Here is a 15,226-nt window from a genome sequence, read left to right as displayed (position 1 = left end):
AAGCCACAGGGTCCTGGCTCCCAGCCCCTCCTGCTCTAACCACCAGACCTACTCCCCTCCCAGAGCCGAGAAAGAACCAGGTGTCCGGTTTCACGCAAGCGCCCTTCTGGGCAGTGCTGTGGCTCTGTGCCCGGCCCGTGACAAACAGCCCTGGCACCTGCAGGTGAAGAACACAGCCGCCAAGACCTGCACTGAACGTCCCGGGAGCTCTGGGCCCCAAGCACCCCCCGGAGGCAAACAAACCCGCGTGGGGACCAACCCACGCACTGCAGCCAGCCCGACTCCGAGCGACGGCCGGCTGCGGGCCCACACCACAAGACAGAGCACGGTGAGAGCTGTTGACGCGGGCCGCAAGGGAAACGCTCCCTGATGTGGTGCACAGACCCAGGGCGAGTGGGCGGTAGAGGTGTGTGCCCCACATCAACGGGCTCTGCTCCCCTCCCCAGGGCATTGGCCTGCTCCCAACCCACAATGGATGATGAGCCCCAGAAGCCGTGGTGCATCTTGGGAGCCAAGCCGCGAGCCACGCCAGCCGTGGCGAGCGCACCGCCCCACCGAGCCCAGCCAGAGCCAACGCCAGCTGGGAGAGCGCCCGCCCACCGGAGCCCAGCGGAAGCCAACCAGCCGGGCGAGCCCCTGCCACGCCAGAGCCCAGCTGGAGCCACGCCAGCCGGGGCAAGCCCCTGCCACGCCAGAGCCCGCCCCTGCCACGCCGGAGCCCAGCTGGGGTGAGCCCCTGCCCTGCCGGAGCCCAGCTGGAGCCACACCAGCGGGTATACGCCTCAAGTCCCTTCCAGCTCAGTGCTCAGCACCGTGCCCCTGCCCTCCCAGAGCAGTCAGACCCCGCGAGCTGGGTGGGCAGGGCACCAACCATTGCAAATCGCAGGCACTGTCTCCAGCGGCACTTCTGGCGCTTGAGGTTATCGCCGCCGAACTTGGGCTTGTCCCGGCAGAAGTCGCAGCGGCCGCAGTCGGCTTTCAGCAGACAGGCCTCACACTCCCCGCACTTGCGGTTCCGCCGGCTCTTGGAGCAGAGCTGCCGGGCGGGGAGAGAGGTGCCGGGTCAGAGCGTGGTGGGGGGAGGCCGGCCGCATGGGGAGCACTGAGGGGGCCCTGGGTACGCAGAGCGATGGCCGAACAAGCCCAGCTGGGGGGCCCGGCCCCCCGGACTCAGGCCATGTGACCTCAGGGGTCTAGCTTCTGCCTTCGGGTATCCAGCGCCTTCCGCCCATCCCAGGCACAAGTTAAAGATGAACGGTCTCTCGCTGCCAACTCAGCTCCCCAAATCCAGGCCCGACCCGTTGCCACAGGCTGGGGCGCCGGCTCCCCGGCACACTGCGGGTACGTGCTGACTCAGCGAGCCAGCCCCTCACTTCCCTTTTGTTCAGCTCCCGGCCTCTCCCCCTCGGACCCCTCCCCGATCGACCCACTTCCTCCTTGAACTGCGGACACTGGAACAGGCCGCAGGATCGCGGCAGGGGCCGCCCCACGGCTGGATCCAGAGAGAAAGTCTGCTCTCCGCTCCTATCCGAGATTGGCTCCCGGGGGTCGGCGGCTCGCTGACTGTCCCCGTTCCAGAGTCCCAGGACAGCGCTCTGCCCAGATCTAGGGGCCGCGCCCGCGGAGGGTTTCAAGAAGAGGTCGGATGAGTCCCTGACACGGAGAACCTAGGTCCATTTGGTCCCGGCTCAGTGCCGGGGCTGGACCCGCTGACGCCCCTTCCAGCCCTAGTGCCCAAGCGGCCTGGGACGTCAGGACAGACTTGCCCAGTTCTCCCAGGAGGCCCAAGGGAACCGGAGTCAGGTCCGTGGCAAAGCTGCCCAGCAGTGGGGGCTGCCAGGTGGATAGGGGGCGCTGTGCCCGGCATCAGAGAAATGCGAGAAGATCCAGCCCAACAGGCCTGTCTCCCCGGGGCAGCAGGGCCAGGCCGGGCAAGACAGCAGGGGGGCGCTCTGTGGCCCACCGCCACGACCCACGGCGAGGGAGGGGCACAGCGGGCAGGCGACACACAGGAGAGTTAGTCCAAGGAACAGAGCGGGGGGAGGGGGGAAGCACCAGGGGAGACCGTCAGCCACAGAACCACCAGTCACACTTTTTCTAGCCAGGGATGGAACCCAGGAGTCCTGGCTCCCAGCCCCTCCGCACTAACCACCAGACCCCATTCCCTGCCCAGAGCCAGAGAGAGAACCCAGGAGTCCTGGCTCCCAGCCCCCCGCACTAACCACCAGACCCCACTCCCTGCCCAGAGCCGGAGAGAGAACCCAGGAGTCCTGGCTCCCAGCCCCCCGCACTAACCACCAGACCCCACTCCCTGCCCAGAGCCGGAGAGAGAACCCTGGAGTCCTGGCTCCCAGCCCCCCGCACTAACCACCAGACCTACTCCCTGCCCCGGAGCCAGAAGAGAAGACACCCAGGAAGTCCTGGCTCCCAGCCCCGGCACTTCCACCAGACTCCACTCCTGCCCAGAGCCAGAAGAGAACCCAGGAGTCCTGGCTCCCAGCCCCCGCACTAACCACCAGACCCCACTCCCTGCCCAGAGCCGGAGAGAGAACCCAGGAGTCCTGGCTCCCAGCCCCCCGCACTAACCACCAGACCCCATACCTGCCAGAGCCAGAGAGAGAACACAGGAGTCCTGGCTCCAGCCCCCCCGCACTAACCACCAGACCCCACTCCCTGCCCAGAGCCAGAGAGAGAACCCAGGAGTCCTGGCTCCCAGCCCCCTGCACTAACCACCAGACCCCACTCCCTGCCAGAGCCAGAAAGAGAACCCAGGAGTCCTGGCTCCCAGCCCCCTGCTCTAACGCTACCAGTCCCCACTCCCCTCCAGAGCCAGGGAAGGAACCAGGAGTCCTGCTCCCAGCCCTCCCTGCTCTAACCTACCAAGCCGCCACTTCCCTCTTGGGCCAGGATGGAAACCCAGGAGTCCGTGCAGCTCCCAGCCCCCCCATTACCACCAGTACCAACTCCCTCCAGACCGGAAGAGAACCAGGAGTCTCTCCCGCCAGCCCCCCCTGCCTAACTACGATCCCCACTCCCCTCAGAGCCAGGGGATGGAACCCAGGAGTCCGGCTCCCAGCCCCGCGATCTAACCACCAGCCTCACCTCCCTCCCAGAGCGGGAAAACCAGGAGTCCTGGCTCCCAGCCCCCATGAGGTCTGCTGGCAGGCTCTGCCAGTGCATGCGCAGTGCCCCTGCTTGGCCCCGCCGCGCCACCACAGGGAGCGGTCACTCACCAGGCTGCTCCGGGCCCTGGCCTCGGGTGTTTCGGGGGCCGCCCGGCTTCTTTCTTCTCCGTGACTTTACCCAGCTGTTTCCGAGGGAGGAGAGGAGAAGGGGTCAGCCCTTGCCCAGAGCCCGACGCGTCCCACCCTCGCCCCGACCCTGTCAAGTTGGCCGCCCGTCTCCACTCCCCAAGCGCCGGCCCCACCTCCCCTCTACTCGCAACCCCCCACTTCTCAAGACCCGTCCCCTCCCCGCCGCAGGCCCAGACCACGAGCGTGAGATCCCAGATTACCAGCATCGGGGGGGCCTCACCCAGCTCTCAGAGCACGCGGGGTCGGGGCCACCATAGACTCGTACAGTCTGTGCGGTAGCGCCCAGCCCCCCTGCTCTAACCACACTAGTCCTCACTCCCCTCCCACAACTGGCAGAGAACCCTAGGAATCCCGCTCCTAGTTCCCCCACTCTAAAAGACCCACTTACACACACCCTCCGCTGCCAATCCCAGAGCCGGGGAAGAGAACCCAGGAGTCCTGGCTCCCAGCCCCTCTGCTCTAACCACTAGCCCCCACTCCCCTCCCAGAGCCAGGGAGAGAACCCAGGAGTCCTGGCTCCCAGCCCCCCTGCTCTAACCCACCAGCCTCCACTGCCTTCCCAGAGCCAGGGAGAGAACCCAGGAGTCCTGGCTCCCAGCCCCCCTGCTCTAACCACTAGCCCCCACTCCCTTCCCAGAGCTGGGGAGAGAACCCGGGAGTCCTGGCTCCCAGTCCCCCCGCTCTAACCACTAGCCCCTGCTCCCCTTCCAGAGCCAGGGAGAGAACACAGGAGTCCTGGCTCCCAGCCCCCCTGCTCTAACCCCTTGACCGCACTTCCTCGCTGTCTCAGCCCCAGGACTTTGCCCCACCCCAGACTATGGGGCTCCCCCTGCGCCGGGCAGGTCTGAGCTGGTTCCGGTCCTGTCTCTCACTCACCCTGCGCCACGAGCCTGAGAGGCCGCTGGGGTCTCGCTCCAATGACGGCTTCCATTTCTGGGGGGAGTGAAGGGGGGACAAGGTGAGGGACAGGGGGAGGGTCACCCGGACGCCAGGGTCCCTTCTGTGGAACACATGCAGGGCCTGACTGCAGAGGAGGGGAAGAGCGGCCCAGATGTCCGAGTCCCTCCTCCTCTGGGGTCCAGGCGGGGGGGAGGACCGCCTGGACACCTGGGTCCCTCCTCTTCCCCCAGAATTCAGGGCCGAGTAGGGTGACCAGGACACCTGGGTCCATCACCCCACCTGAGCTGGGTGGTACCAGAGGACGGGGCTGGATCGCCGCCCCCCGGCTTGATGGCCATCCAGCCGCACTGGCTGCCAGGTGTTCCCCGTGTCACCACCACGGCCCGGCTCAGGACCCCTGGCTGGATGGGAGGGCGCGCACAGCTACCCCATGGCAGAGAGGGACCAGCCGGCAGTGCCAGGGGCCACAGAGCTCGCCCAGCCCCTATGGAGCCCTGCTGGCCTCAGGCCCCACAGTGCTAGGAAGGGGTCAAGGCTGGACACGTCGGGGTTCTTGTCCCCCCCTTTCCCTCCCCCAATGCAATGCAGAGTGCCCCCAGCGCGCCAGACACAGCCTGGGTCACCCCTACTGCCAGAGACCTCACAGCGAGGAGAGAACCCAGGAGTCCTGGCTCCCTGCCCCTCTGTGCTCTAACCACTAGACCCCACTCCCCTCCCTGAGCTGGGGAGAGAACCCATGAGTCCTGGCTCCCAGCGCCCTCCCCCTGCTTTCACCACTAGACCTCACTCCCCTCCCAGAGCCGGGGAGAGAACTCAGGCTCCATAAGAACTTGTTTGGGGTGCGGAGGGGTTGGGGGGGCAAAGTCCCTGCCCAGAGCAGGATCTGTGCCCCCCCTTCCTCCATCTCTAGGGTTAACTCTGCATGCGCCAGGCCCTTCCGAAGGCGACTAGGAATGGGGGATGCTGGGGCCTGGGAGCCAGGATCCAGGGTTCTCTCCCCGGCTCTGCGGGGAGGGGCTGGGAACAAGGACGCCGTGGGGGGGACAGGGGCTGGCACCGCACTCACTGTGGCTGCTGTGGCTGGGGTTAATCTCTTACGGCGCCGAGGTTTAGGGGCCAGGCCGTCCTGGCGGAGACAGAGAAGGAAGAGAAGAGACGCTCACAGGACACGGCAGCGCGGCCAGGCTGGCAGAAGGACAGAGCCAGAGCAGAGCCCACCCACAGCCGCCATAGGCCCCCCACTCCATGGGGACCCCGCTGGCAAAGACAACCCAACCCACCCCCCTCCCCTGCTCTAACCACTAGCCCCCACTCCCCTCCCAGAGCTGGGAGAGAACCCAGGAGTCCTGGCTCCCAGCCCCTCTGCTCTAACCACTAGCCCCCCCTCACCCCTCCCAGAGCCGGGAGAGAACCCAGGAGTCCTGGCTCTCAGCCTGCCCCCCGGGGGTGGCGTGGTCTCCCAGCAGCGCTCCCCGCCGCTCACACCCACTCACAGCGCTGGGCCCGGGCGCTGGCAGCCTCCTGCGGCGCCTCCCTGGGGCGAGCTGGGGCCCGTCCTGAGGGCAGGGAAGCAACAAGGACAGAAGGAAGAAGGGACAGGAAGGAGTGAGAGACAGACACAGAGTCAGCCAGACCACGGCGCTGCCACAGCCAGAAGAGAACCCAGGCGTCCTGGCTCCAGCCCCCCCCAACCATGCTGGGGCAGCGAGCTCATGGGGGGCAGGAGCCCCATGCAGGGGGTGGGGCAGGGTTCCAGCCCCTCATTGCAGCTTCGGGCAGGGCCAAGGGGCGGTTTCAGGTGGGCCCGTCCCCCTGCCCGCCAGGCAGACAGAGGGTGAGCAGCTGTTACGTGCCACGGGGCGGCATGGCCAGGCTGCAGCTGTACCCGCTCCCGGCTCCCCTCAGGGGGGGCACAGAGAGGCAAGACCCACAGGGCGACAGTGCCAGGGAGTCACACGCACCCACACGCCCCACATTGGGGAGCCGCCCCCCCGAGCCACTACACCCACGATGGGGAGCCACACACACTCACCACCCCCAACTACACCCACGCCGGGGAGCCGTACACACCCACCCGCCCCATGTTGGGGAGGCCCCCCCGAGCCACTACACCCACACCGGGGAGCACCACACACCCGCCCCCCCCAACTACCACCACGCCGGGGAGTCTGCACATGCCCCCCCCACTACACTCACACCAGGGAGCCGCACACAACCACTGCCCATATTGGAGAGCGCCCCACCAGCCACACACACGCCGGGGAGCCACACACACCCCCAACTACACCATGCCAGGGAGCCGCACACGCCCCCCCCCGAGCCACTACACCCACACCAGGGAGCCAGCACCCCCCCTTACAGACTACACCCATGCGGGGTAGCCACACACGCCAGCCCCCCAACTAACCCCACACCAGGGAGCCGCACACACCACCTGCCCATATTGAGGAGGCCGCCCCCCCCAGCCACGGACACCCATGCTGGGGAGCCACAACATGCCCGCCCCAGCCACGTACACCCACACCATGGAAGCCGCACCCCCCCCCCCACAACGTTACACCCACGCCTGAGAGCCACAGCACGCTCCGCCCCCCAACTACACCGGCGCCAGGGAGCCGCACACACCACCGCCCCTCACTGAGAGCCGCCCCCACGCCAGCGCACGACCCATGCAGGGCCAGGGAGCCACACCCACCCACCAGCCCCCAACTACACCCACGCCAGGGAGCCGCACACACCCACCAGCCCCCAACTACACCCACGCCAGGGAGCCGCACACACCCACCAGCCCCCGACTACACCCACGCCAGGGAGCCGCACACACCTGCCCCCCACACACACAGAGGGGAGCTGCACACACCTGCTTCCCCCCACTACACCTGCACCTCCATGACACACACAGGCCGCAGGGCAGGCTGGGAAACCATGCCCCCCACCCCCACCCCCCAGGCCACAGGGCAGGCTGGGAAACCATGCCCCCCGCCAGGCCATGCTGGGAATCCCCCACCCACAGAGGCAGGTTGGCCTGCTGGGAATCCTACACACACGTGTATATATATGCAGGCCGCAGGGCATGCTGGGAAGCTGGGCAGGTACTTACTACGGTCAGTTTCCGGGGGCCGTACCCTGCCTTCTTCGCCACCACCGATTTCTGCTGCATACCAGAAGATAGTTAGTGCCAGCCGTGGTACTAGGGGGCGTGATGGGGGCCTGGGCAGGAGGCGCTCTGCTGCAGGGGGTGCTGGGCAGGGCAGGGGGTGCTCTCCCCTGGCAGGCTGGGCCAGGCGCTGGGGGGTGCCATGCTGCAGGGTGCTGGGTGGGGGTGCTCTCCCCTGGCAGGCTGGGCCGGACGCTGGGGGGCGCCGTGCTGCAGGGCATGGGGTGCTCTCCCCTGCCAGGCTGGGCCGGGCGCTGGGGGGGCGCCGTGCTGCAGGGGGTGCTCTCCCCTGGCAGGCAGGGCCGGGTGCTGGGGGGCGCCATGCTGCAGGGGGCAGGGTAGGGGGCGCTCTCCCCTGGCAGGCAGGGCTGGGCGCTGGGGAGCGCCGTGCTGCAGGGGGCAGGGTAGGGGACGCTCTCCCCTGGCAGGCAGGGCCGGGCGCTGGGGGGCGCCGTGCTGCATGGGGCGCTCTCCCCCTCACTGTGGCACCCCTTGAAAGGGGCAGCGGAGCCTTCCCAAAAGGGGAGGGGGGGCAGGGGCTCCATCCCGATCCTCCCCTTCCCGCAAGCCCCTGGGGCAGGGGGCCGAGAGCAACCCCCGACCTGTGTCCCCACCGCGCATGGGTGGAGGGTTCCACAGCTGCCTCCCAATGATCCCCCCAATGATCCCTCCCCCCACAGCCGCCCCCCGTACCTTCTTCTTGAGGCAGCGGCGTTTCAGGCATTTCCACTGCCGCTTCAGGCCGGGCTTCAGCCTCCGCAGGCAGATGTAGCAGCTGCCGCAGTCCTCGGTGGCCTGGCAGCCCTGGCACACGCCGCAGCCGAAGCCCTGCGCAGGCAGAGGGGAGAGGCCAGGTGTGAGGGGCACCGGCCGGGCGGGAGGGGAGCCCAGGGCTGGGCTAGCAGGGGCTGCGGGGCGGGAGTGGGGGGCACCAGGCGGGCAGAGGGGGAGCCGGGGAGGGGAGGGGCAGGCCGCCGGCCGGTACCTTCTTGACGATTTTCAGGCAGCGGCGCAGGAGGCATTTCCTGCCGATCCGGAGCTCGGGGTTCTTGGCCCGCACGGCGCACACGGTGCAGATGCCGCAGTCCTCGGGGATCTGGCAGGCCTGGCAGGCCCCGCAGCCCACCCGCTGCAAGAGGGGCAGGGCCTTCAGCCGGCGCAGCCACGGCCTCTCGCCCGCCCCCCAACAAGGAGGGGACCAGGGAAACAGACCCAGCCCCCTGGAGACCCGACTCCCAGCCCCACCTCCTCTAGCCACTGGACCCCACTCCCCTCCCAGCATCGGGGAGAGAAACCAGAAGTCCTGGTTCCCAGCCCTCCCTGCTCTCACCACTAGACCCCACTCCCCTCCCAGAGCCAGGGGAGAACCCAGGAGTCCTGGCTCCCAGCCCGGCCCTTACCTTGAAGAACCGCTGCTCTCTGTTGAAGTCTCTTCTCTGGGCTGAAAGAAAGAAGCTAGCATTGGCACCTGTGGCTGAGGCTCAAACCAACAGGTCACGGCACCAGGGCAGCTGGGTTAGTCTCCCAGAGATGCAGCCGCCTCTGGGGTGGGGCAACTGGGGCACAGAGACAACGCCACAGCACTGAGATGCAGCCTCCTCTGGGGCGGAGTCTGGACAGGACACCTGGGTTCGCAGCCCAGCTCCTTCTAGGAGGGGCCAGGGGGCTGGGCAAAGCAGCAGGAGGCCCCCAAGCAGGCTGGGGTCTAGCCATCGGCCCCAGCTGCTGGCGCGACCCTCCCTACCCTGCTCACCCACCTCGGCAGTCCGGGCACAGCCAGCGGCAGCGTCTCTGGCTGGGCAGCATCACCCCGGGGAAGTAGTTCTGGCAGCTGGCGCAGCATCTGGAAGGCAGAGGTGGGCTGCTGAGATCCCGCGTCTGGGGCCCCCCAGGTTGGTGGTGAGATCACTGCCACCCCCAGGGGAGCAGGGACCCCGCTAGGCCTGGACGGAGGGACAGGGGGCCTCCCAGGCAGTTCCTGTGCCAGGGAGGGCTCGCGGCGCGGGAGACGGACAGGGACACTGGGACATCTCCATGGACGAATAGAACCCAGGAGTCCTGGCTCACAGCCCCAGCCTGCTTGAAACACTAGACCAACTGCCCCACACCTGAGCCAAGGACAGAACCCAGGCGTCCGGCTGGGCTCTCGGCACCTCCCCATAGCGTTTGCATTGTTACCCGGAGGGCTCAGGGGACAGGACACCCCAGGTGGCTGGGGGAAACTCACGCCACTATGGCATCTTGCTCCGATTCCTGGGGTTCCAGCAGGGCCGCCGGGCGCTTGCGGGGGCGTCGCTCTGGGAGGGGTGGAGGCGGCTGCTCCGGGGGCTCCGGCTTCACGGGTTGCTGTTTGGGGAGTGGCTGCTCAGGGGGGGCCAGGGGTTCTGGCTCCGACAGCGAGAGGCGTCTCTTCTGGGGCTTCTTGACCTGGACAGGACGCAAGGTGAGCAGGGTTGGAGGTGAGGTCCCAGCCCCCCCGCAACATGGGGTGGGAGCTCAGCCAGGCCTTCCCCAACAGGCCCCATGCGATGCCCCACTCCACCTGCAATTCCTGACCCAACCATGCACTACGTGCTGCACCCCATGCCCCTCCCGGAGCCAGGGAGAGAACCCAGGAGTCCTGGCTCCCAGCCCCTCCAGTCTAACCCACTACACCTCCTCCCCTCTCAGAGCCGGAGAGAGAACCCAGGAGTCCTGGCTCCCAGCCCCCTTGCTCTGACCCACTACACCCCCTCCGCTTCCAGAGCCGGGGAGAAAACCCAGGAGTCCTGGCTCCCAGCCCCCGGGAAGCGCTTTCACTAGCCAGAATGGCGGCCATGCAGCCATGGACACCGGCTGGCAGTGGGAGGGCTGGCCCAAGGGCGGTCGCTTGCACAATCAGCAGCTTGCGACACACGAGCCAACCGCACCAGCGCGAAAGGCCTGGTTACTGTGGCCACTTTGGAGGGAGTTTTGGTGCATGGAGCCAACACCACGGCCGGGGCTGATCAAGCGGGACATGCAGCGTCACACGCAGCTCGTGGGACCCTAATTACGGCTCCCCGGAACACACCGCTGGGGGGAGACATAATGAGCCCCGGCCGCAGACAGGAGGGAAAACAGGTCTGAAAGAGGCGTTCCCAGATTCCATCCAGCACATGGAGACTGGCGGGGTGAGTCCCAGACAGCTGCCTCCCAGCTTGGCTTTCCGTGGACTCCCGCGACTAGTGTGCGGGGAGGTTTCAATGCCACTGCAGCCCTGCTCGTGCCGATCTGGGTTTCCAATCAATCCTTCGCCTTCATTTCCAGGTCTGAGAGTCGCTGGCCGTACGAATTCCCTGTAGCCGCCTGCGGCCAGGGCCTGTTTGTGCCACAGATGAGTCTCACCCGGACAGACCGAAGGTGACCAGTTTCTGCCAGAGCCCCGGGCACGGCTAAAATCACCAACCACAGTGGGCTGGGAACAGCCACCCTCGGCACCGGCTAAGCATGGCTCAGCGCATTCCTAAGGAGCAGGAACACGCAGGTCCTCGGAAGAGGACGCGGAAGCAACAGGATCATGGACAGGGAGGTCTAGTTCCAACTAGGAACCGCTTTTTGGGGCATCGATTTATAAAGGGGAGAACAGCTCCGGGTCAGCCGAGGGGACACCTGCGTTGGCAAGAAACCCAGCCGAGTTTTCGGCACCAGGCCCGTGGTCAGGCCTGCCGCGGGGATTCTGCCCCTCCCGTGTACGCGCACTCCCCCCACCCCTCGGTACCTTGGGGGGCAGGTCGCGGAGCACGCCGTTCTTGAAGTCGAAGTTGGTCAGGTCCTGCGAGGGCCCCAGGAACCTGGTGAGCTCAATCTTGCTGCGGAATTTCTCGCCGTTGGGGCTGCGGGAGTGGAGGCAGAGCAGGCGTCAGGGAGGGCACCCCAGCCTGGCCTGGAGGGCTGGGAATACTCCCACAAACACACACCCCCCACCCTGGGAACTGATGCACCTGCCTGGAGCCAAAGGGAGCCAGGAGAACAGGCTCACTCGCGAACCACGTGGGAAGGCCACATTTTTTCATGAAGCGCAAAATTAGCCTGTGGAACTCACGGCCAAAAAGTAACAATGCAGGGGGACACCCGAGACGCAACCTCAACTCTGCTTTAGAGCAGGAGCCAATGGCTACAGGGGAGGGAGACGCTGCCCCCTACGGGAAGGGAAGGGCTCAGACAGGAGATGGGAATTTCATGGCACAATCATTCTCTTTTACTGTGAAACAGGCAGGCAGTTAAAGGGGGTTGGGAACTGGGGCACGGGGGACTCGTGGCTACTGAATCCGGCTCCAGCGGAAGAGCAGGCAGCCCCCTGATGAGCCCGGGGGATAAATGAAGTGCCAGCCAGCCACTAGGACCCATCTGTTCCTCTCCGACCCCCGCAGCAGGGGAGGGGCGCTTGGAGGATCACCCCCTGGCTAGCCTTCCCCTCCAGGGATCTGGGGGGGCAGGCTCCCGAGGAGACACCCAAAATGAGGGGGCATTAAGAGGGAAGTGCCGGCCAGCCGATGGAAGGAAACAGCGGGCAGTTAGAGCTGCCCCACACATGGCGAAACGTGCCCCCTACACTGGGAATTCGGCATCTGAGACCTGCCTAAGATCCCAGCTGGTTGCTCCCACACTCACGGGAGTCTGAGGGGAACCGTCTCCTTCGCAGCCTGCACTGCTCCTCGGGCCGCCAACGGGCTTTCGCCTCGCTAACTCTTCTCCCTCCCGAAGCACTGAGCGCGAGCAGCCAGCCCCCCACCTCCACCTGCTTGCGTCTCCCTGGGGAGCGGCACGTGCAAGTCCAGAGGCCTGAATATTTCCCCATCGCAGCTGGTTCAGCCTAGGCTCGCCCGTGCCCCCTGCGCCCGATCGCTCCACCCAGCCTCCGCCATCGCTCCCAGCTGAGCTGGGCCTGCTCAGAGCAGAAAATCTCGTTCCTCCCCCCGCCGGCTGCACGGCCTTGCACTTTGGACTAGTCAATTTATAACCCGGATTGGCCATGCCTCAGCTCGCAGCCCCTGGTACTCAGCAGAGCCAGGATGATTTCGTCTCCGGGCTGGCAGGGAGCGGGAAGCGGTTCCGGCGGGGATTTCCCGGCGGCACAGTGCGGTCCAAGCCGTAGGGAAGCCGGACCCACGAGGGCGCCAGCCAGCTGAGCGCCTCGCGGATGCCGGGGCTGGAGGCGGAGAGACGCCCTGGACCGTGGCCACAGCCAAGCAGTGCGCTGGGACAGCGAGGGCACTGAGCGGAGGGGTCTATGCTTCAGCAAACTCCTGCCCCCCAGGGCTGTTTGGATTAGACACGCTGTGGGGATACAGGGAGTCCCCCCAGTTTCTAGACACTACTGCGACCTGGCTACTAATACAACCCAAGAGCAGCCCCAGAGGGGCGGGGAGAGGAGACTCACGCGACCGGGGAGCAGCCGGGGGCTATGCCGAGGCTCTGGTGGCTGGAGGCAGAACCACAGGCCGAACAAGAGGCCTCGAGCGCCGGCGGGGGAGGGGACAAAGGGGGGACGGTTTCATTTCATAACATGCGGGTTTTTAACTGAAAAAGCACATGCGCCAGCAACGGACTCGGGGGCTGGGAGGAAAGACGCACACCCTGATCCACACACAGACAACGGGGGGAGAACTCAGGAGAGAGCCCAGGAGTCCTGGTTCCCAGCCCCCCACTGCTCTAACCACCAGACCCCACTCCCCTCCCAGAGCCAGAGAGAACCCAGGAGTCCGGGCTTCCAGCCCCACTGCTCTAACCACTACACTTCACTCCTCTCCCAGAGCCAGAGAGAACCCAGGAATCCTGGCTCCCAGCCTCCCCTGCTCTGAACCACCAGACCCCACTCCCCTCCCAGAGCCAGAGAGAACCCAGGAGTCCTGGCTGCCAGCCCCACTGCTCTAACCACTACACCTCACTCCTCTCCCAGAGCCAGAGAGAACCCAGGAGTCCTGGCTCCCAGCACCCCTCGCTCTAACCACCAGACCCCGCTCCCCTCCCAGAGCCGGGGAGAAAACCCAGGACTCCTGGCTCCCAGCTGGCTTCGGAGAAGGTAAATAGACTCCATCCAGCAGAGCCGGTTTCCTGCGGGGGCGGGCAGAGGAGAGTTATCTTCAGCTGCAGACAGACGCACCCTGTCTTAGAGGGGGCTGCATGGCTGGAGCAGGCAGCTCCTCTCCCACAGAGCACTAGGGCAGGCTGGGGTCAGGGCCAGCGCTCATGCATGACGACTGGAGGCCCCTGAAACCCAGATGCCAGGTCGGGGGGGTGGAGAGATCCAGGGAGCGGGAGGGCTACATGAGCAGCGCCTGAACCCCAGAGGAGCCCAGAGTTCTGGCTCTGACCCGCTGAGGCCGAGGCCCTCCTGTGCCTCAGTTTCCCCTCCCGTGCCATGTCCACATGGGCTGCCACTGTGGCTTTGCAGAACACGATCCTCGCCCCAACCCTCTGCCACGGGGCTGCCCCCCCCTCCCCTTCCCCCTGCCCCCAATGGAGGACCAGTGTCCGTACCCCTGATAGTAGGTATCCGTCCGTCCACAGGTGGCCCCAGATCGGCGGTAGGCCTCACGGCGCTTCCATCCGGGCCCCAGGGTGGGGCAGTCCACCCAGCCCTCCGACATGGTGCTGAGCAGGGGGAGCGGCAGCAGAGCGGCTACTGTGGGGACAGAGATGGGGGAGTCAGCACAGCTGGATGGGAGGGCAGGTTACCCCCCCCTCCCGGGCTTGTGCCCTCCATCCCTCCGCCCAGGGCTCAGGCAGACAACGCCCTGCATCCAGGAACAGCATCTACGTTCAGGCCAAGCCTGTTTACCAGCACTAGCACCCACACTAGCACCCTGCTCCCAGGGCTTGGCCCAGCTCTGATCACTAGCCCCCACTGCCTTCTCTGAGCCGGGGAGAGAACCCAGGAGTCCTGACTCCCAGCATCCCCCCACTTTAACCACTAGACCCCACTCCCCTCCCAGAGCCAAGGAGAGAACCCAAGAGAGCCCCCTCGTTCTAATCACCAGACTCCACTGCCACATTTTGAACCCACTGGACACTTAATTCACATGACCCTCCTTTGAAAGGGTTTTCATCACAGAATAAAGGTTCGCAGTAACGAGGCTCCAGCTTAAGAAATCACGTCACCCTGAACAACTGGACACACATACAACAGGACTGACTGTAGACAGCGATCACTTGCCCAGCACTGAAATGCAGCCACCTCTGGGGCGGGGCACCTGGGGAACAGCCGCACATAACACCACATGGGGATGACTCTCCCAGCACTGAGATGCAGCCACTTCTTGGGCGGAGCAGCCAGGAACAGCCACACATAACACCTTGCCCGGCGCCCGAGCCACGAGCAAAGTGCTCGGGCCATCAGGAGGGCTCGGGCTTTCGGCTCAGGGCGCCCGCTCGCAACCCATACTGAAGGCACGTCCGTCCACCACCCCCTCCTTTCCGGGCGCAGGGAGCGGCCAGGAGGCAGCACCCATGGGGAGCATGACTCACGCTGCTCAGGCTTTGATCCTGAATCCTCCCGCAGGGCCCGGAGCCCAGCATGCCTCGCTCCTCGGCGGAGGGGCAATCGGCACGGGCGTCTCCCACCAGGCTGGATCCTGCCAGCCCTGGGACCCTGCCGGACTCTAGGGAGGGGGCGGAGGAGATAAGGCCCAATGCAGCGGCTCAGCTTTCAGGCCCGCAAGGTCAGTGGGAAGCCCGGCCCCATGCTCCTGCTCCAACGCCTGGCCACATTCCAGCGTGAGCAGTTACAGCCCGTCTCTGGCACGCCCATCGCTGCCCCCATCAGATAAGGGAGCACTCTCCGAAGTCAATACGCAGCGGCACAACAGCTCCCAGCCGCCCCAGAGGTGGCCGC

General features: G+C 66.2%; 1 protein-coding gene across 1 annotated transcript in view; it reads right to left on the bottom strand.

Moving 5' to 3' along the window:
* LOC116818899 (methyl-CpG-binding domain protein 1) overlaps positions 1-14,993 on the bottom strand; it is a 20,174-nt gene extending 5,181 nt beyond the window's left edge. Inside the window, 15 exon segments of the mRNA XM_075071289.1 lie at positions 872-1,036; positions 3,234-3,256; positions 3,259-3,317; positions 4,195-4,247; positions 5,281-5,340; positions 5,708-5,770; positions 7,315-7,368; positions 8,065-8,199; positions 8,357-8,500; positions 8,772-8,812; positions 9,129-9,214; positions 9,599-9,798; positions 11,111-11,225; positions 13,873-14,017; positions 14,860-14,993. Coding sequence (XP_074927390.1) covers positions 872-1,036; positions 3,234-3,256; positions 3,259-3,317; positions 4,195-4,247; positions 5,281-5,340; positions 5,708-5,770; positions 7,315-7,368; positions 8,065-8,199; positions 8,357-8,500; positions 8,772-8,812; positions 9,129-9,214; positions 9,599-9,798; positions 11,111-11,225; positions 13,873-13,982 — 1,308 coding nt within the window. The 5' untranslated portion in view covers positions 13,983-14,017; positions 14,860-14,993.
* Between the last annotated feature and the right edge of the window lie 233 nt (positions 14,994-15,226).

This window comes from Chelonoidis abingdonii, chromosome 11 (assembly GCF_003597395.2).
Source record: "Chelonoidis abingdonii isolate Lonesome George chromosome 11, CheloAbing_2.0, whole genome shotgun sequence".
NCBI lineage: Eukaryota > Metazoa > Chordata > Testudines > Testudinidae > Chelonoidis > Chelonoidis abingdonii.
The sequence above is the reverse complement of the archived record's forward strand: the minus strand, read 5'-3'. Positions and strand labels throughout refer to the sequence as shown.